Genomic DNA, 22087 nt, shown 5'->3' with positions numbered 1-22087 from the left:
GATCTTGATGAAACTTTTATTGTACCGTCTTTTAGACGAAACTTGATTTCTATTTCTGTTTTGGACAAATTTGGTTATTCTTGTTCATTTGGGAATGGAAAATTTAGTTTGTTTCATGATTCAAAATTGGTTGGTTCTAGTTCTTTATCAAGTTATGATAATCTTTATTTAATCGATACGATTGCTTCATTTAATGAATCTTTACAACTAAGTACTCAAGGCATAAAAAGAAAATTAACAAATGAGAATTCAGCTGCGTTATGGCACAGACGATTAGGTCATATCTCCAAACGGAGAATAGAAAGACTTGTGTCAAACAAAATTCTAAACCCTTTAGATTTTACAGATTTTGATATTTGTATCAATTGTATAAAGGGTAAACAAATCAACAAAAGGAGATTTGAGGCCAATAGGACTTTAGATGTCTCAAGAGAGTACGTGTTGATATGGAAGGCCAAACCCTAGCGCTCTCTTATCATCATGAATTCAGGTATGCTTCCATTTTTTTTGTTTCCGATGATTAACATGATAGATTCAGGGATATATAGATGATAGTTTTCATCAGGCTTAAGTTTGGTTCTAACAAAGTAGACACATAGAGGAGCCATATGTTGATGTTGGACAGCCTGAGGGACGCAAAGAAAGGAGAGATTTGCAACGACGGAAGAGACAGGTGCAAGCTGCCATATGGTCTATCCGTCTTTGCCAGTTAGACAAGATGGTGTGTATTTTATCCCCTCACAGGTGCGTTTCATTCCATCTCAGTCTACACAAACTTCATACTTTCACTCATCATAACCTACCACACATTATAGGTCTCCGTTCAATACTGTAGAAGACTATGTTCCCAACTTTCATCATTTTATGACCCTGCCTTCGTATGATCCGTCACTATTCACACCATCCGCTCTAGGTTTAGCTATTGAGTCACTGGGAGAGCCTTTTACAGTATCCTTGGGGTATCGTGGCATTAATCTAAATGCCCAATTTAGAGAAGTTGCAGATACCATCCAACATGATGTGAGACGTAATCCTTATAGGGAGGCCAGAGATCGATCTCGTCATTGCATCCTTACTCCACATTGATGAATCCACATTTTATTGAATTTTTACTTGTCTTTTTAGTGTTCTTTAATAGAAAAAGTAGACTTAGGGAGTGTAAATAACATAGAAACATCATTTTGGTCAAATATCATAGGTTTCTTCATTTTTGGTTAATTTACATTGATTTACATAGATATAATTTGCAATTTTGATTATTTTAATAATTGTGCAGGAATTTATAGACTTATTCCATGGATTTTTAGCATTTGAGTTAAAAGTGACTACTTTGGATTCCATAGTGGACACTACAGCAAGTTAGATCCAGAAGAGCAGACCAAAGTGATCACTCTGACCCTATAGTAGACACTACAGAGACCCCAGTTTGAAGAGGTGATGCGCGTGGCCACTTTGAGTCCATAGTAGACACTACAGAGAAGGCCAAAAATCACCCAGACTTGCACGTAGCTACTATGAACCCAAAGTAGCTACTCTAGAGAGGGTCAATGGTAAGGGAAACCTACTCATAGCCACTGTGAAATGATAGTAGCTACTTTGGGATCATTGGGTGTAGCTACTATGAAACCACAGTAGCTACTATAAACGAAAATCACTGCACTATAAATAGAACTTTAGAAATTAGGGTATGGAGATTTTTACACACTTTAAGATTTCTTACCAATTTACGATCACTTGCAGAGCTTAGGTCATCCTTAGGTGACAGCCAATGACCGAATCTAGGATTTGATTTTCTTTTTCTTGTTAATACTTCTCTAGTTTATGCATTAATGTCATTGATTTCCCTTTATTTTCATTTGATAATTGTAAGACCCATCCTCATGGAGGGCTAAACTCTTTTGTAATCCCTAGAGAGTTCATTTAGACTGTTGAATTCCTGGGTTTTAAATGTTAATATAATTCCTTTCTTTTCATGAATTTCCTCTTCCTAATCTCTTGAATTGAATTAATGGGTGAATGAGGGGAGCATTGTATAATGAACCCTAATTCATTTTAATGAAATTTTAAATTTGAATTGCTTAATTCTTGTTTAATTGTAACATTGCGTAATCAAGGAATGAGAGATTGAAGTTCATTAGATTGCTTAATTCATATGAAAACATAAAGTTGATTTTCACTTGTTAAATTAACCTAATTCTGGGAGGAGAGGAAGAGGATTAAAATCTTGAGAAGAATGAGGATAAAGTCCATATGAATGAACTAGGGATTACTACTTTTTATTGATTGAACTTTATAATTTTGCTTCTTGTTCTTAATTTTAACCTTGGAACTACACAAACCCTCCTTAATTAATTGCTTTTGTAATTAATGTTTTTAACATGTTTGATGCATATTCTCAACCATTGTCATTGGAGTTGGCCTAGGTTAGCACCCTAGTATTATACTAATTTCTGTTTATATTTTAATGAGGATTCGCGACAAATTTCTTTTCATCACACATGAGGACCATGACCAGCAAGGCAAATAGTAGTGATATTAGCATACTATTTATATGTTTTCTTTATTATATTATGACTATCCTATGTGGAGTTGAAACTTTATTAATATATCTTTTCATTCGTAGTACTACCATACATATGATACTCAATACTATTATAATACCATCCTAAAACATCTAACATAATTAGGAGTCTATTACAACAACTGAATACGTAACAAAAATAAATAATGTTATAATAGTAATGCTAACAATATTTAAAAAGTGTCATGTATGTTGATTATGGCTAGGACAATGACATTGGTTGTGACCAATTTGTTTACACAAATGATATCGTTGACATGATTGAGAGTTCACCCAATCCATTTCATTCCTAATACGTGTAGATTTTGGTCGACCTTTTTCCCTTGATCTTTGGTCGTCTGGTACTAACTTCTATTCATTCGATGTTAAAATCTTGTTGTCATTTCCACTTGGTGACCCCTCACATAGTCATTGGTTTCAATTTTGTATACTGACCCAGATGAATGTAATTGCATATACTCCAACCATCTCAGAAATGTGGCATACGATTCATCCCAATTACCAAAAAACTTTACTATAGCTTTTCTTTTTTCCTTCCATGCTTTTAATAAATGCAGATTTTACTAGGTTTTTATGTAGTTTTCAAATTTGTTTTTGATAAAAAATGTAATTTGAAAAGTGAAAACTGCACAAAAATATATAAATATTGTGTGAATTTGATAGAATTTTGATGTAATTTTGTTAGTTTTGCAGGAAACTCTGAGCTGAGATCATAAGGTTTGGTGAAGCAAGAGTTGGGCGTGATCACTTTTCCTTGCAAAAGTGATTGTTCCAGAGCCAAATATTGAAGGTTGACCTGTGCGTTATCACTTTTTCTCACAAAAGTGACAACACTCATGAAGAAGAGATCCCGCGTTATCACTATTGCTAATGATAGTGATCGTTCTAGAGAAGCTTCTAGCAAAGCAAGCTCTGCGTGATTACTTTTGTTTACAAAAGTGATCGTTCTAGAGAGCCCTGTAGCACAACAAGCTGCGCGTGACTCCTATTGTTCATGAAAGTGAACACGCGCAGACCACGAACCTTTGCGTTGCTACTTTTATGAAAAATAGTGATCACGCCAGAAAGGAAAAAAATTCTATAAATAAGAGATTAGCCTAGAAACTTGTATCTTTTTCTCATTTTTCATTTTCACACCTTAGGAGAGTTAGAGAGGGAGATTGGGGGTGACTTCCAAGCTTTGGACCTTAAGGAACAGGCTAGGGATTGGATTTATGAAGAAATTTTGCAGCTCCTCTTCTTCTACTCTTTCTCTCTCTCTTTCTTCTATGAACATGCTCTGATTTCTTTTTCTTATGGATTGATGGATCTGATTTTGATATTGTAAATTGATTGTAGATCTGGATTTTAAGATCTTAATTGTATTAAACGTTTAATTCTTTCCGTAATGTAATTCTTGAATTAGCTATTCATTTGAATTGAACCTAGAGGATTTCATCAATGGAAGTTGAGTTAATTTCTCATATCTGAATTGAATGTCAAGGTTATGGATATCTTAGGGATAAAAATTTGTGATCTTGTGATCTCTTAATTGCTCATACTTAATGCAATGTTTGATTGATTTACACCTAAGGAATTAGGGTAGTTAATTGAATATTAGGATTATTGAGGCAAGGGATTGTCCTTTGATTAAATAAGTGAAATTGATCATCAATCAATTAAGGAACTTAGAGTTCAGATCTACTTCAATTTTGCAATTGATAAAGAGATGAAATCAGTCCTAACTCCATTCACACATCAATTCATTTCTAAATTTGTCACTCTATATTGCTGTTATTTTCTGATTTCTACACTTTATTGCTTTTATTTGCAAATGCTCAAAATACTCCAAAATTCATTTAGCTCAACTAGTTATTGATTTGTGAAGCAGTAATTGATAGAATTAATCCCTAAGGACGATACTTGGGACTTAAACTAAATTCCAAATTTTATTACTTGCTACAACTATCTAGTACACTTGCTAGTTAGTGTTCTTTTAGCTTAGTGACAGCTTTCTTGTAAGAAACTTGATAGCCAAATTGACCACTAATTCTTTCTTAGATTAATGTGATTGGCACTGATGATTGTTCATTTACCATACCTACAAATAACAGTATAATTATGTATAATGTTCTTAAATAATATATAGAACCATCAAACGTATTAGGATAAATTGGTGCAACTTACTGAGAATGAAATTGCAAATGAAGTAGAAATCCAATTTTTTGTGGTCAAGAGACATCATTGTATGAACACACGTATGTGCTCCACCACACCTTGTGATTTTTCACTTGTTAAAATTTTTGCCCAAAGTTGATCTAACCCTCCAAGGACATCTTGTTGTATGATTTGGGCACTTCACATGAAACTTTGTTGGTTTTGATTCCACTCCAAAATAACTTTGATGTGTTTTTATTGCAAAGATTTTAATAGCCATTTTAATATCTTCTTTAGACTCAAACATTTAGCCAACAAACAATGCATCACCCTCCCTCCATGTTTGATCAAGATCAACATCTATATTTTCCATTTCCTCATCAGCATGTTCCCAGTTAATATAAGTATAATGTGGACTTGAATTCCAAAAGGGAGTTTCAACCAAACCTGCATATAACAGCACAATTGAGTTATTTTACATTGTAATTGAAACATATTTTATAACAGATTAATGCACTTAATACCTTTGACTCCTGTGTAACACCCTTTGGTAAAATTGCATGGAGTACCCTTGAGCATCATATCAGATCAAGATCCAAGATTTACATCGACATTTTGGGAGAGTTTGTAAGTGGCTTTTGGGAGTAAGTTAAATCTTAGTTCATCATATCATCCTCAAACTGACAGAGCACACTATCCAAACACTAGAGGATTTGCGACGAGCCTGCGTGATGGAGCAACAAGAAGCGTGGGATGAATGTCTACCTTTGGTAGAATTCATGTATAATAATAGTTATCAAGCAAGCATTGGCATGGCACCATATGAAGCATTATATGGAAGAAAGTGTCGAACTCCTATATGTTGGTACAAAGTGGGAGGACAATTCTGTATGCGCCCGATATAGTGCAAAAACAAAACGATGAAGTGAAGATGATTAGAGAAAGGATAAAGGTCGCCCAAGATAGATAGAAGAGTTATCATGATCAGCGAAGGAAGCCATTGGAATTTCAAGTCAAAGATCATGTTTTTTTGAGAGTTTCATCTATTACTGGAGTTGGTAGGGCATTAAAGTCCCAAAAGTTATCTCTTAAATTCATTGGACCATTCGAAGTTCTGAGTAGAGTTGGTCCTGTGGCTTATCATATTGCCTTACCTCCAAATCTGTCTAATTTGCATCCTGTATTCCATGTGTCTCAATTGAGAAAATATATTCTAGACCCTTCTCATGTGATTAAACTTGATCCTGTCCAAGTTCAAGAGAATTTGTCATATGAAGTTATTCTTGTGAAGATTGTTGATCGTCAAGTCAAGCAGCTAAGGGGTAAAGATATCTCTTTGGTAAAGGTGATCTAGAATGCAAGTGATGAAGGGGATGCTACTTAGAAATATGAGGACAAAATGAAGGAAGCATATTCTCATCTATTCCTAAATCAGTGAATTTCAGGGGCGAAATTCCTAAAAAGATGAGAGTAGTGTAACACCCTCTTCTCAATTTTTTTTTTGTAATTATGTGTTATTTAATGTTCAGTAGTATTAGAGTGTATTTAGATGTAAGTAGGGAGGATTTGAGAGGAGATTTGGTGCAGGAGATTTCGCTCAAGCGAGATAAATCTCGCCCACACGAGATTGAGCATGCAAAAATATCTTGCTGTAGAGCTATCTCGCTCAGGCGAAATGATTCTTGCTCAAGCGAGATAAGATAAATGTTGCCCAATCGTCACTTCACCAAGACGAGAGTGATCTTGCTCAGGCGAGATGGGTCACTCAAGCAAGGACCCAAAGGAAGAATAACATGCTCTCTAGACACCATTTCGCTCAGGCGAGATAGAGCTCGCTCAAGCAAGCATATTAGAAAATAATGTGCAAGACCACTGTCTGTATATCTTGCTCAGGCGAGATGCTCGTTGCTCAAGCGAGTTGTCTCTCGCTTAAGCAAGAACGCGTGGGACTGAGGGGTATTTAAGAGATTTCTCGCATGAGAAATTCATTCTATTACTAACCCACGTACCTCTCTCAAGTTTTCTCTGAAATCTCTCTTCCTTTCACTCAGATAAAAGCCTCTGAAACTCTGATTTCTCTTCATAATCACACTTGGACATTGAAGCTAAGTAATTCTAAGTAAGTTTCTTTGGATTAAACTTGAGTTTTTCTGATCATTTTTCTTGTTCTTGTTTCTTATGCATATCTCTTAGTGTTCAGGAGAACTTCCAATAGTTGACTCCCTAGCTTTTCAATATATCTCTTTGAGCTTATCTTTGAAGTAAGGATAACTCTATTTTATCTTTCTATTATAGTATTTATGTCGTGCTCATCGAGCACTGTTATGTGAATATGATATAAGATAGATGAGTATGATATATGTTGTGCTGAGTATGGTTGAAAATATGTTTGTTTGAATAGTTGGACTGTTTGGTTGCTTGGGTTGAGTAGTTGATATATGTGTACATGATGAGTACTTAATGTGGAAGATGATTAAATCTACTGAAATTGAGTATTATGAGATTTTATGAAATATATCTGAGTAAAATGGTATGTTGGAATGATATTGATATGAAATGAACTGGAATAGAATTAGTCTGGAAGTACTTTACTAAGCACGATCTTATAGTGAAAAGAAAGGGTAATTTTGAGAATGACTCTAAGAGTCGAGTATGAATTTAATCTAGTATGAATAGTTATAGAGATACACTGGAGTTATAGAGGCCGGAAACAATGAAAATCTAGAGGAAATGTAGGGTGGTGAGCGACATTCGCGTATGTGTACACACTCTTTTTGAGAGTGAATGCATCACATGGCCTCACACTCGTTTCCTGACTAGACTCCTAACTATGCCTTTGCTAAGAGGCCCGATTATTGGACACGTTGTATCCGTATGCATGGGCTAACCAATGACTATTTACCTAGTTGAGTAAGACCTCGAGAAGTGCTAGAGGCATCGATATCTATGATCACAGTGCACTGGAAGTGCATGTTAGAATGAGAGAAAGGAAAATGAATGATAAATTATAAATGTTATGTGTGATGTGAATATGTTTGTAAATATAAATTCGTGAAATTGAATGTATTACGTTAATGCTAAAATTATGATTTTATGCTAAATGATTGTAAAAAGGATAGAATAGACGCACATCCTTACTAATAATTTCAAGGAATCAGGATAACGGAGCCTCTGGAAAGAGTTAGACTAGTAGATAACTCTGTATATTTTAGATTAAATTATGTATTTAATAAGTATCAAAGAGTAAATTATTTTAAATTTGTTGTACTTGTAGAAGATGAACCTAGGGTTTTTGTTATGATAGAAATGGATTACTCTTGTAGTATCCCTTTTGACTTCCCTAGGAATAGGATACACCAGACTCTCTGTGTATATATGTATAGAGGTACTGTTAGGAGTCCAGCAGCCCTCACGTACCTATTCACCTATCATGACCACGACTCTCTCGGAAGACCATCCAGATGGACCTTTGATCGCGTCACTGGCACAGAAGTCAAAGTTGATTCAGGCGATCTCTACCTGGGATTGAACGAGGATCTGGATTCAGAAGATTTAGCTGAGATAGAGAGCTGGCATGGAGTGGATGAGTAGGACCGGTCTTCAGTAGTTGGTTTTGAGGAAGACTGCTCTGGGACTTGTATATGTTTATGTGTTGTAAATATTTTGATGATGTGATTATTATTTTAAGTCTCATATATATATTGACTAATGGTTTGTAAATTAATATACTCAATCTATAAAATGCATGTTTAAAATTTATTAACTTATATCGTTCGATTATGTTTTAAGTTCAGCATTTTAAAATTATTGTCCTACTACTTATATTGATTTATTTTGAATTAATTGGACAAGGCACTATATCTTATAGAAAAATTTCATTAATTTACTCTAATTATTTCCACTAAAGCAAATAAATTGATGTTTGGTTTTACACGATTAAGAACAATTTATACATTGTACGGAATATTGAGAATAAGGTGTTACATCCTGCATTATCACTTATTGACCACGAGTGTTGCACTCGGAAAAATTATTAAAAACCAAATTGCATAAAAATTATGTAGTAAGAGGTGCAATCTGAGTCATCTCTCAATGCTGATAATGTTATACGATTACGAATTTGGATGAGGTTTGATTTATAAAATAACACTTATTAGAATGAAAAATTAACAAGAATTGAAAACTCTAATCTAAGAATTTAGAAGAACTATGATCATTCTATCACCGGATTCCAAGAAGATGTATCAGCCAATAAGTTAGTAATTAGTGATTAACATTAAATACGAATGAAACCTTAATTCAAATTAAGCATTCACATGGAAACCTTCATACATTCGATAAATACACAATCGCTCAAAGTTCAGAAACCTCTAGAACCTAATTGATTTGTATTAATTTAATTCACCAATGCCATTAATCTTAGATCTCAAACCTAAAAATCTAATTCATTTTCCTTCAAAAATTAATTATGTAACACCTTAAATTTAATTTTAAATAAATAAGAAATTTCGCAAATTTTTGAAATAATAAAACTTCCATTTTTAATCCAAATTTCATCAAATATTTTAAAATAAGGAAAGGAGTTACAATCTCTATCAAGTTACTACTACATGACCCATTCAAATACATTAGTTTCAAATTAAAATCCTAGTCCTATAGCAGTTTCATCTGCCCCTTTTATTGAGTCCGGTGTTGATCGTCTTGATTACCTAAAAAATGAATGTAAGGGTGAGTACTCTACACTACCAAAATATACAATTAAGCATAGAGTCTCACCTTTAGCATATTTCCAATACATTAAACAAATACAAGTACAGGCAGCATTATCACATCCATAAGTACAATTCATGAACCCATGCATACGCACGCCAGCCACACTCACATTGACACTGTGATCACAGATTTACACCATGAATGGTCGCCGGTTACCCCTGCCTCACGGATACCACGTGGGCAGTCATGGGTCGCTAAGCAAAGGTAATGCTCAGAGGTCTAGTCAGGAAGAGAATGTGTGGCCTGTGGTGCACCCGTTCCATAGTCGATGTCACCACCACTCCCTCTTCCCCAAGGTATTTCTACTGTCCTCATCTCTTACACCCCCAGTGTATCGCTGAACCATTCACAGCACATTACAACGGCGTTATACGCCCCAGTCACACACATTTCAGTATATGGCACATAGCCCACATTTAACTGTTACAGCACTAGGCCCACATTTCATTCAAGACACACGGCCCCTAGCCTATTTCCATTCATATTACCGGCCCTCGGGCCCACATTTTCACAATATACATTCAGATATACACACATGTATAAACGGCATAAGTGCCCACACCACATATCTCAGTAATTTCCTACCCTCTACTCAGCCACATCACAATATCACACAAAATAGTAGCAAATCATACATAAAGGAGTAGGTAAAGTCTCCCCTTACCTTGGATTGAAGACTTACGTCCGAACTCAACCACGAAAATACTCCCTACACGGTTTTCGGCCTAAACACATGGAAGAATTTCATGAGAACCCCGAAAATCACCAAGAACAGAGAAAGGGAAGGAAAACAAAAACACTAATCGTTTAAAACTCACCTCCAAGCGTTCCCTACACAAATCCGAGCTCCAATCTTGCTCTCAAACGGCTTTGGAAGCAATTAATCGGTGAAAATAGGCTTTGGGGAATGAGAGAATCGAAGGGAGAGGGAGAAATAACTCTCCCCGAACCCTAACCCCCTTAAAATCCTTTCTAGTTGCGACACTCTCGCTACAGCGAGATATTCTACCTCGCTGTAGCGATACGCCCTCTCGCTACAGCGAAAAAAACTAGAGAAAATTGCACTCTGGTTTCTGCAGACTCTCGCTACAGCAAGACTGCACCCAGAAATGCACCCCAAATTGTCGTTCTCTCGCTACAGCGAGACATCTCTCGCTATAGCGAGAAAGTGACAGTTTCAGTCCTTCCTCCCAGGGCCCTCTTGCTATAGCGAGAATCCTTTCGCTGCAGTGAGAACAGCCTAGTATCTCGCTCTGTACTTAGGCACTTAGCCCATTTTAGCCCAACCAGTCATGCATACACACACATATATATACACATACATATTCATAGTATATATCTAAAAAAATACACACATGAATATACATTTATATTTATATAATTATCAATAATTAATATTACAAAATTTGGGGCGTTACAAATTACAGACATCAACCGAATAATATGCAATCAAACAGTTGCACAATTATCAATCCAAATGAATAACTTCAATTTGAAAATGTAATTAGCAAAAGGAAAATGAGAGAAGAGATTAAATCAGATTTGTTGTTGAATGAATTGCGAAGCCAATCCTCAAGAATGTCGCAGCCCTTTTTCAATCCTTGGATTATATGAAAGTCTAAGCCTCCATTAATGGAGGAAAACGAAAGGTAAAAATATGAGAGAAGATAAGAGGCAAAAAAGAAGACACAAAAACCCTAAAACTTGTATTTTCCTAAAGAAAAAACAACCAACCCTTTTACAACCTGCTACCCTAATTTAAATACAGGCCTTTTAAGGGTCAAAACATAAAAATTAATTAATAATTATTCAATTACATTAATCCTCTACTCAATAGTTGTCTCTAGAATCCTTATTTGTTCATGTTTGAATTTTGGAGGGAAAGTTATGCTTGTAATTGCTGCCTAGTATCCATGCTGAATCTGAGAAGATATTGTGTGGTATTTTTGGTCATAAAGATCTGTCCCTTTCAATTTTTTATATGAAGATAAATTGTAGCCCTGGATGTTAGCTTCAAAACGCAACTAGAATGGGCTTAAACGGACATCTGTGGACTGAGATATGGCCCAAATACTGCACCAAGGTCAGAAACTGTGACTACATATTTCTGACTTTTTTCAGGCCCAGTTTCAACATCTTATCATCAAAATTGGTTTCTTACCTCTCATAGAAATTGTGCGCCTTTCTCTCAGCTTTCCTATAAATCAAGAATCATAATGAAATGAGCTCTACAACTCAAGATATGGCCCAGAAACCAAAACAGTATCAGAATTTGCCTAATGCTGGAAAAATTAAATAAAACCCAAATAAAATTCAAACATCATAAAATAATCCAATTCAAACCAATTAGGCACACAAGAGGATTAATCAGCTACGAATGAGAGGAAATAAGATTGTAAAATTTCCAATTGATCACTTATATTCAAGCTACTATGAAATGCACCCTTTAAATCAGAATCAGATGAACTTTCTTCAAGATCCCCCCATTCAGTTTTATTGTCATCAACATCCTCATTCTCATATCACATTCTACACAACCATGACATTTATTGTTAGGTAAACATACGTACAATGAAATTGAATATAAATTTTCATAAGAAAATATAAACTTACAATACCTTATCCAAATAGGAGTTCATTTGCCTCAGACATATTGTCACGTGAACATGTTAAATTTAAGTCTACACCTTGTAACTGAATACAAGAACTCTCACCAGACGCAATATCTGCATATACTTCAACTGTACTTCGCTGATTTTGTTGTAGAAAAGAACTTAACATGCAATCAATATTTTTATTATCACATATATCCATAATTGTGTATTGTCTAACAATCAGGTCTACTAAAAATTGTGAAATTAATCTAGATATAACTTAACTAGTAGACAGTTTCAATTTTGCATGAATCTTTCTTTTCAATGTCTCTAAACTTATTCCACGTTCAATCTTAATCATTTTATTATTTCCTTCATACATAACACATATTTATTTAATCATCTACATAATTGTGTATTATTTCCTTCATTACTTGAAAATATTTGACCGTTCCAATATACAATGATCACAAAATCAGTTATCCTGCATCAACAAATTATACTACTTAATTAGAACATATTTCAATTATAACTACAAAATTTCACACATTTTATATATTTTAATAATTGATCATGCTTCATTAAATTATATTAATCACTTTTTTAAATTTTTTAAAGTTTTCAAAACTTCCATATTTATTTGTTACAAGATATATAATAAATTATTACCTATTTGTGCATCCTTATATACATAATTCCTACAAATATTCTTCTTAAATGTATTAAATAAGAAATTAATATATCTATATTTAATTAACAACTACAACAATAACTACATTTACACTTTACATGTTTATCACAATTTTTCCCTAATTTTGTTCCATAAATCAATTATAATAAAATATAAAAATACATACCTATCAACAAATCTACATAAATATTATATTAAATATATTTAAAACCTACAATTATTTTACCAATTATAAATGATAAATTATTACAAATTAATTTAAATTTTATAGTAAATTTTTATATTATTAATACAAAAATATTATAAAATTAATAACAAAATTTACTAACCTCAAATATATATTCTCCCGCTCCTCTAACATAGATTGCAATTTCAGAACCTTCACTCTCTATATATATAGTGTAACGCCCCAATTTTGTAATATTGTTAAATTATATATATATATATATATATATATATATATATATATTCGTATGTGTGTTGATTTACTTGATAGTGATGTAAATATATGTATGTGACCTTATTATGATATGAGTTTGTGGCTAGAATTAGACTGAAGAAAAATAGGCTAAGTTCTGGTGCAGGACATTCTCGCTGCAGCGACAGATGTCTAACTGTAGCGAGAGGACCCTGGTTGAAAGACACACGTCTGTCGCCTTCTCGCTGTAGCGATATAGCGACAGTTTGGGGTGCATTTTTTGGTGCAGTCTCGCTGTAGTAATAGGGTCTTGTTGTAGCGAGATTCTGCAGAAACCAGAGTGAAGTTTCCTCTGAGTTTTTCGCTGTAGCAAGAGGGCATGTCTCCTCGCTGCAGCAAGAATATCTCGCTGTAGCGAAAGTGTCGCGATCAGAGAGGTATTTGAAGGGTTAGGGTTCGAGGAATGAGTTATTTTTACGTTTTCCCTTCTCTCTTCTGCGGTTCTCTCCATCCTAGACCCATTCTTACCGATTGAATCACCTCCAATGCCGTTTGAGAGCTAGATTAAAGGTTAAAATTACGTTTGGGGCGTTTGGAGGTAAGTTTTAATGACTAGGGTTTCGATTTCTTGCCTCATTCTCTGTTTTCTTGATTTCCTTGGGTTTTCATGGAGTTTCTCCATGTGTTTAGGCCAAGATCTGTGTGGGGAGCACGTCTGAGGTTGAGTTCGAGTGTGGGACTTCAATCCAAGGTAAGGGGGAACTCTACCCATTTCATTGTTGTGATTTGTTGTTATTTTGTTGAATATTGCTATGTGACCGAGATAGAGGATAGGGATTTTGTGTTGGATGAAATGGATGTGCAATGTGATGTGTGTTGGAATAGTTAGGCCCCGTAGGGGTGATTGTGTGTGATGGAATGCCATTGATTGGTGAATTAATCTTATCGGAAATAAATGAAGGCTATGTGCCGTATGTTGTAGATAAAATGTGGGCTGTGTGCCGTGTTTAAGTATGAATATTGCGTGTGTGAATGAAATGTATGTGAATGGGGCGTGTTGGTGCCGTTGTAATGTGTTGTTAATGGTTCAGCGATACACTGGGGGTGTGGAAAATGAGAATGGTAGAAATACCTTGGAGAAAAGAGAGTGGTGGTGGCACCGATTGTGGAACGGGTGCACCACGGGTCACACACTCTCTTCCTGACTAGACCTCTAACTACTACCTTTGTTGAGCAACCTGTGACTACCCACATGGTATCCGTGAAGCGGGAATAACCGGCGACCATCCATAATAAAAATCTGTGATCATAGTGCCACAGTGAGCGTGGCTGGCGTGCAGTGAGTGCACGAGACTATTGTTTGTTACTTTTATATATATATATATATATATATATATATATATATATATGATTGTTTGGTGCCATGAGTGTATCGGTGACAAATTAAAATGAAAATGTTGTTTATGTATACTTTGCGTGAAGTATAGGCAAGGTGAGACTCTATGATAGTTGTGTATTGAGTAGCGTAGAGTACTCACCCTTACATTCATTTTCAGGTAATCAAGACGATCAGCACCAGACTCAGTGAAGGGACAGATGGACTGCTATAGGACTTAGATTTTATTTTGAAAATGTTGTAATTGAACTAGTCCTGTAGCAGTTATTTGATATTAATTTGTAACCCTTCTCTTATTTTGAAATATCTTATGAAAATTGGTTATTCGAATTTGTAAAATTATTATTTAATTGAAATTAAATTTAAGCCATTACATATAGCAAGTGAAAATGGACAATAACCACTACACAGTAAGAAATCAATGGATAAAAAGATTAATCGATCGAGTCACGTGTCAGGACAATAACAGTATCGTCCCAGTCAAAGCAATAAAGTTGACGCATATTAATCATCCACAACGCTATCGTCCACTTATGTATGATACTCCTACCTTCTTGACACGTGCCACCAAGTGGACGAGTATTGATCAAATGTGGCCGAAAGAGTGTAAAATAATAATAAAATAATAACTATCATCTTTTTTTTTTCAATAATATTATTTTCTTTTATTTTTCTCTATCAATTTTTTATGTCCATGTGTCACTTATTGAAGTAGTACCGGATCAAGGTGGCCGATAGAGTATTAAAAATAATAAAAATAAGACTATTATCGGTGTATGGTCGATATTGATCATGGCATGACAAAAAATTACACCAAACCAAAAATTAGTTTTAAAAAAATATTAGTTTGAGAATTAGTTTTTAAATATATATTAATTAAATAAAAAAGCCGTAAAAGGCGCGTATCACGGTATCACATCACACCCACGCTAACTCCTACATAAGTTCCATAACAACCAACTACCAACTTGAGAGTGAATTACAAATAGTGAGTATGAGTTCACTTGTACCACATCAATCACCTACCACATTTGAGTGAACAGAAAATGGAAAAAGTGTTCAATGGAAGTGAAGAATTGGCTGAATCACGCAACATGTTCAAAACAGTTGTAGCATTGACTTTGTATCTTGGAGCAATTCATTTCAATCTTGCCTTGATTCTCTTCGCTACCTTCTTCCTTCCTCTCTCCAAAGCACTCTTGTTTGTCTTCCTTAATTTCCCGTTCTTGATAACTAATTTGTTTCAATTTGTTCATCAAATTATATGGTTTTGCATTTTCCATGCTAGGATTTTTGGTTCGCTCTTGGTGCTCGTAATGCTTCCTGTGGACCAGAATAGTAAGCTTGGCAAAAAATTGTCCAGGTATATATAACAATGCTTGAGTAAGTGCAAGAGTAAGAGTGATTTCAAAACCCATAATCATGAGCAATTTCCTTTTGTCTTATTTCAGATACATATGCAAGTTTGCTCCTATTTTCCTGTAACGCTTCACGTAGAGGAAGCAAACGCCTTCCATTCTAGTCGTGCTTATGGTTTGTCGAATCGATCGATTTAACTGTGTTATTCATGCCTATATTTTATTTCTCTGTTATATAAACTCTGTTGTCCCTCTCTGAATCACGCACTCTTTTGTACGATCCCTTTCCGATTTGTTGGATGATGTTTGCAATTTAGGAAAGGGACCCATAAAGGAGAATTGATATTATATTCCCTTGGTGACCGAGGGGTGCCTCTGACTACAATAGTTACAATAGTTACTACTACTACAACTTATGCAGGGGTTGGGGACCACTGGTTCAGAAAATTGAAAATTAACGAACACCGTAGTCTATTTACATTGTTCTTTGCAAACTGCTTTCCAATTTTCTAAAAATTCTGCCTTTGATTTTATTTCTCATAAGATATGATTTTATTAATACATTTTAATTTTAATAAATGGCAATCTCAAGAAAAATGGTAGAAATTATAAATGGAAAGTTAATGAAAGAAAATAGTCCAAGTACTGACCAGACCCAAATTTTTTATATGCCTCATTTCTCCTCTTTTTCATTGACTGCTCATATGCTTCCTATGCATATAAGCAAATTATTCACTTCAAGCCAATGTTTGCACAGCTTCAATTTTGAAATAAGAAAAAAAATCATTTGACTACATTGACTGATTAATTCATTCAGTTCCTTAAATGTCCTGAATGAAATAATTTCATCCTAAACCTCGACCAGAGCTAAGATTAGAAACAGGATTAGAATGACCTTAATTTCTGCAAGTTACCATATGGAATTACGGTGTCTTTAGATTGACATAAAATCTGCTCAAATGTGATTCATTCTAATGCTACAAGCAATAACTTTTATTTTGAGACATAATTTAATGTAATTTTAGTATGTTTTCGAACACATTTAATAATTAGCATTATTTACATAGGTTAAGACTCAGGATGATTATTCCATTTTTATTGAATTTTCTTATTATATATCAAACCACTGGCAGTAACAACATGCCCTTTGCGCAGTTTTTGGTAATGAGCCACACTCAGTTTTGCCAATTGGCATTATTGCACTTGCTGACAACGCAGGTTTCATGCCTCTTTCAAAAACAAGAGTTCTTGCTAGCAGCGCAGTAAGGGTTTTTCTTGAGACTCTCTAATGAAAGTTAATAAGGATTCAACTTTTTTTTTTTCTCATCACTTTTAATGAATAGGTATTCTATATACCATTTTTGAGGCACATATGGAAATGGTTGGGATTTACACCAGTGACGAAGAAAAATTTCATTTCCTTGTTGGAAGCTGGCTATAGTTGCATCCTAGTACCCGGTGGAATGCGAGAGACACATTTCATAGAGCCTGGTTGTGAGGTACCTGCCTTCTTTGTGCATCCAACTTGGCCTTGATGATTTTTTAGTGTTATTAAATAGTGTCCTAAGAATATTATACTAGTTAATGAATTACAAATAAAGAGATTTTATTGAAATTTATATTGAAATGCATTAAAAGTTACGGAAGTAATATATTAATAATACTTTTTAATGAAAATTTATTACTTTTAGTTTTAAAATCAGTATCTTTAGGTCATTGATTAATATTTTTTATATTTTTACTATTTGATTGAAAAATGAAAAGGTTCATTCATTGTCTGCTAGACTTGGATTAAGACGCAATGCCCCAAGTTAATAATTTTTTTGGGTCTAAAAGCTAACAATATCAAGGGGTAGCCATTCTCTTCTCCCTTGTTGTACAATTTTAATTTTCAAAGCTAACTCTATATAGATTGAGGAGTAATATATATATACTTCTTCTATTTAAACTATCCAGACCAAGTTTTAGGATTAATAACTTCAAATATTATTTCAACCCATTGTATTGTATTTCCTGCAAATTGAAATGAGTAAAACGTCTATAACTTGAAATATTATGTTGATCATATTATATACTTTCACCGTCTCAATTAACATATTACAGTATTAAACTATATATATTAAAAATAATTAATTAATTAATTTTAATAATTAATACAATTAAATAAATTAAAGCTAATAAAATAACCCTATTAATACTGAAGTTATTACAATAGTTAAATAATGAGAATTAATCTGAGTAATATTAGAGTTATTATAATAGTTAACCAGTAAAAACTATCTCAAATAAATGTATTATTAAAAAAATAATTAATAATTTTTAATATTTTAAAAAGACAAATAATTTAGGATAAATATAAATAACATCTAATATGAAATAAAGGAAGTAACTAACAAATTCTCCTGGACCTGGACAAGAGAGCAGCCAAAATTGTGAATGATGCATAATTATCATCTTCTCAATAAAGAAAAATTGTCTGACATCAATTGGTCAAATAATACCAAGAAGTTTTGAACCTAAAATAACATGGCCTAAAATGTCAGAATAATCACATCAATTGATTGATAATTTGGGGACTAATCTTGATTGATAATTTGCAAACATACAGAAAGATCTTTCTTGATCTTTGCTCTTGGGCTGGATTAAATCTGTTCATACTAAATGTAATGGTAGGACGTAAAGGGTTCTCCGTAAAATGGGTGGATCTCACTTCGTTTATTACATATTTTAAACTCCAATTGGTTTTCTGTTGGTCAACAAAATCCAATAGGTTAAGAGTATAATAAGTATACATTTGGTAGATTGCTTTTCTAAAAGAAAGAAGAGGATTTGTCCGCGTAGCTATGGAAATGGGCCTACCCCTTGTTCCAGTTTTCTGCTTCGGCCAGGTATTTCTTTTTCAGAACTTTTTCTTTTTCTATTTTATCATTATATGCACAACTTAAAAGTGTTGCTAGCTTCAAATGTCATCTTCATTAAACTATTAAAACAAAGTGTTACTCTATATATATGTATTTTCAATTTCTTCCCATACAAATTAACCATCTTTCCCTTTTGGGTTTAATGTGTGTAGACAAATGTATATAAGTGGTGGAAAGCTCCAGGGAAGTTAATTCAAAATCTTGCGAGATTACTGAAGATCATCCCATTAGTTTTCTGGGGAATTTATGGGTGAGGATTTTCCTCTGTTTTTTTTTCATGTCCACTGGCATCCCTACTATCTCTTGCTTCCATTTTCACAAGCAAAAGATTTTTCATGATGAATGAGTCAATATTGAATTCCTAATTCTAAGTTGAGTCTCTCCAATGGACTAATTGGAGGGCATGAAACAACATAATAGGCCACTTTAAAATATATCAATGAACAGAAGGATTTGTTGCATAACATGAAACAAGAATGTCAGCAGTTTATTCCCTTACACACTCTTTTTATCACAATTTATTGTTAAATGAAATGTGTGGAATTCATTGAATTAAGAGTAAGACCCATCTCATTTCATGAGTCCTATGAAAATTTCATTTAAATAACATATGTTCAAAAAAAATATTACTTAACATTAAAAATAAATCAAAAATTAATATATGAAGACTTTCTTCTTCTGGGTTCACCTGATATATTTATTAAGGAATATGTTGGAAAATGTTGACTCAATAACTGATATTTTGTAGTATGTATGCCTTTTCCGAAACAGCTTAAAACAAATAATAAGTGTCAACTTTTCTTATGAAGAATATATTTTCACTATAGAAGATATTCAACTAATTAAAAGTAACTTGTTTTAGTAATCATTTATTAATGCAAATGTACAGAGCATAAACTAGTTTTCATAGACGTTAATAACACAGATTGATCAACTCTTATCTTCAGATCTCCCATACCATTCAAAAATCCTATGTATATTGTCGTGGGTAGACCAATTGAGCTCGAGAAAAATCCAGAACCAACAAAGGAGCAGGTAATATACACTATCACCCATTTTTTTACTAAGTAAAATTCAGAAAGAGCCACACAAGCCACATGACAGAGTTGGTGGTAATAATTCAAAGTAATTGGCAGGATAGTATGTTCAAATCCCCCAACGCTCATTTCAACCAAAAAAACGAAAAACAAAAATTACCAGATCTTATGTTAGCATCCATTACCAAAAAAATTCCCTTCATTCGAATTTTGTTGTTTTACTTATTCTTAATGATTTATTGTTAAACAGAAAATAAATTCTTAAGTATAAATATTAAGAGTTTATAATAATATGATGTGTTATACTAAATAATTATGTTAACATAGGATATTATTAATGGTATATACTATCACTACATTATACTGTTGGTATAATATATTTTATTATTATAATAAACGCATTTATTTTATATATAAAAAAATCTATGCTAATGAAGGCTAACCAAACAACAAAGCATTATTGTAATAATTACCATGGGATTTCAGCAACCATGAGTTGTAGTTGAGCGAACATTTTTTATTAAGTTTAAATGACTTTTTAGTTTCTATTTGTTCTTTTTTCTTTTAGTCTCAATTATTTTTTAAAAGATTTCTTTTCACACTTTTTTAGTCTCTGTTTATTGTTTTCAATCCTTGTACTATTTTATTTTGATATTTTAAATTTATCTATTATTATTTATAATAAACATATAAGGGACTAAAAAAAAATTTTAAAAAGAAGAAAAAAAAGGACTAAAGAAATTCGACTATAACTTAAAAATAGAAAAAGAAAAGATAAAGACTAAAAATAAAAACGCAAAAAAGAGCATGTATCGAAAAGTTATTTATATAAATCTTGTCTTTTATTATGTACGGCTGTAGGTTGCCAAAGTACATAGTCAGTTTGTTGAAGCACTTCAAGATCTTTTCAACCGGCACAAAGCTCGAGCAGGATATACAAACCTTGAGTTGAAAATTGTCTGAAGAACACCATTTCCTTGAAGATCACCATTTCATATGCTCTATTTTCTTTGTTGAATGTGGGTCCCATTTTACCTGAGTACTCAAGTTGATCACCTAATTGGAACCTTCGTTTCATAACTTTCAAGAGATATGTCAAGAAAGATATTCTATTTATTCGACATGGGTCTCTAAATTACTAAAACTCTTAAATCTTTTTGCAATATTGACTAGCCAATTAATGTTATTTAGTGAAATGAAATGATTGGCGTGAACACCTCAAGAGAAAATTGAAGCGATAATAAAATGTTCAAAGTTTGGGTATGTTTGATTAATTGCTTGTATAAAAATATTCATTTAATAATTTTTTTAAAATAGTAATTTATATAATAAATTGAATAAAAAATTTAACAGAATAAGGTGAATTTAATTTATTTTATAAATTATTTTAAAAAGTTTATTAAATAAGCTGAAAATAATTTATAAAAATTATATATTATTTTTTATTCTTCTATCCCCAGTGAAAAACACTCCTTGTAACAAAATCAAAAGGAAAAAAAATGAGTTATTAGTAGAAAAATTAAAGCTTCCTTTATTAATATAGCAAATTTTAAATTATCGTGTCAAGACATTATCCATGCACTTTTTGCACAATTTTTAATAGGATTATCTTAATTCAATCTTTGTTAAATTTGTTCAAAATATTTTGTTCAATCTAATCAAAATGATGCTAATGTGACAATCATTACCTTTATTTCCATAGTTTAAAAAATTGAGTATGATAACTAAGTTAAATTTATTTCTTTTTGCAATATTACCTATAAAATCATAATCAAAGTATTAGTTAAAGATTCACTTTTTTATTTGATTTATTAAACTTAACGTAAATTTGATCCTACAAAGCATTGGTAATATTATTATTTTACAAGAGATGTTTCATTCCATTAAAGATTTAAAAGGTAGGAAAGACTACATGTTAATCAAGTTAAATTATATATATATATATATATATATATATATATATATATATACACTTGTTTTATTAATATTTGTTAATCAAGTTAAATTAATATATATATATATATATATATATATATATATATATATATACACTTGTTTTATTAATATATCTCTTCTTCCTCTATAAAACGATTAATGGATAACTTTCTACATATTTTTTTTTCTTAAAGGAGAATTAGAAAAAGGATCATTTATTTTTTTATATATTTATTTTTTTGCATTG

At 32.8% G+C, this 22087-nt stretch overlaps 1 protein-coding gene and 1 pseudogene across 1 annotated transcript; both read left to right on the top strand.

Annotated features, from left to right (window-relative positions):
• The first annotated feature begins 5448 nt into the window (after positions 1–5448).
• Positions 5449–6071, top strand: LOC113859411. The gene is made up of 2 exons (XM_027492193.1): positions 5449–5605; positions 5755–6071. Exons 1-2 carry the CDS (start codon positions 5449–5451, stop codon positions 6069–6071), a joined length of 474 nt encoding a protein of 157 aa, XP_027347994.1.
• A 9564-nt stretch (positions 6072–15635) lies between these two features.
• Positions 15636–20868, top strand: LOC113858667 (annotated as a pseudogene).
• Positions 20869–22087: the final 1219 nt, after the last annotated feature.

The sequence above is a fragment of the Abrus precatorius genome, unplaced genomic scaffold (assembly GCF_003935025.1).
Source record: "Abrus precatorius isolate BTA unplaced genomic scaffold, Abrus_2018 Scaffold2, whole genome shotgun sequence".
Lineage (NCBI taxonomy): Eukaryota > Viridiplantae > Streptophyta > Magnoliopsida > Fabales > Fabaceae > Abrus > Abrus precatorius.
The sequence above is the reverse complement of the archived record's forward strand: the minus strand, read 5'-3'. Positions and strand labels throughout refer to the sequence as shown.

Coding starts and splice junctions, on each gene's coding strand:
- LOC113859411 (XM_027492193.1), top strand. CDS start 5,449: ATGGAGCAACAAGAAGCGTGGGATGAATGTCTACCTTTGGTAGAATTC. Junction 5,606..5,754: donor CAAAGTGGGAGGACAATTCT/GTATGCGCCCGA, acceptor TTTTTTTGAGAG/TTTCATCTATTACTGGAGTT.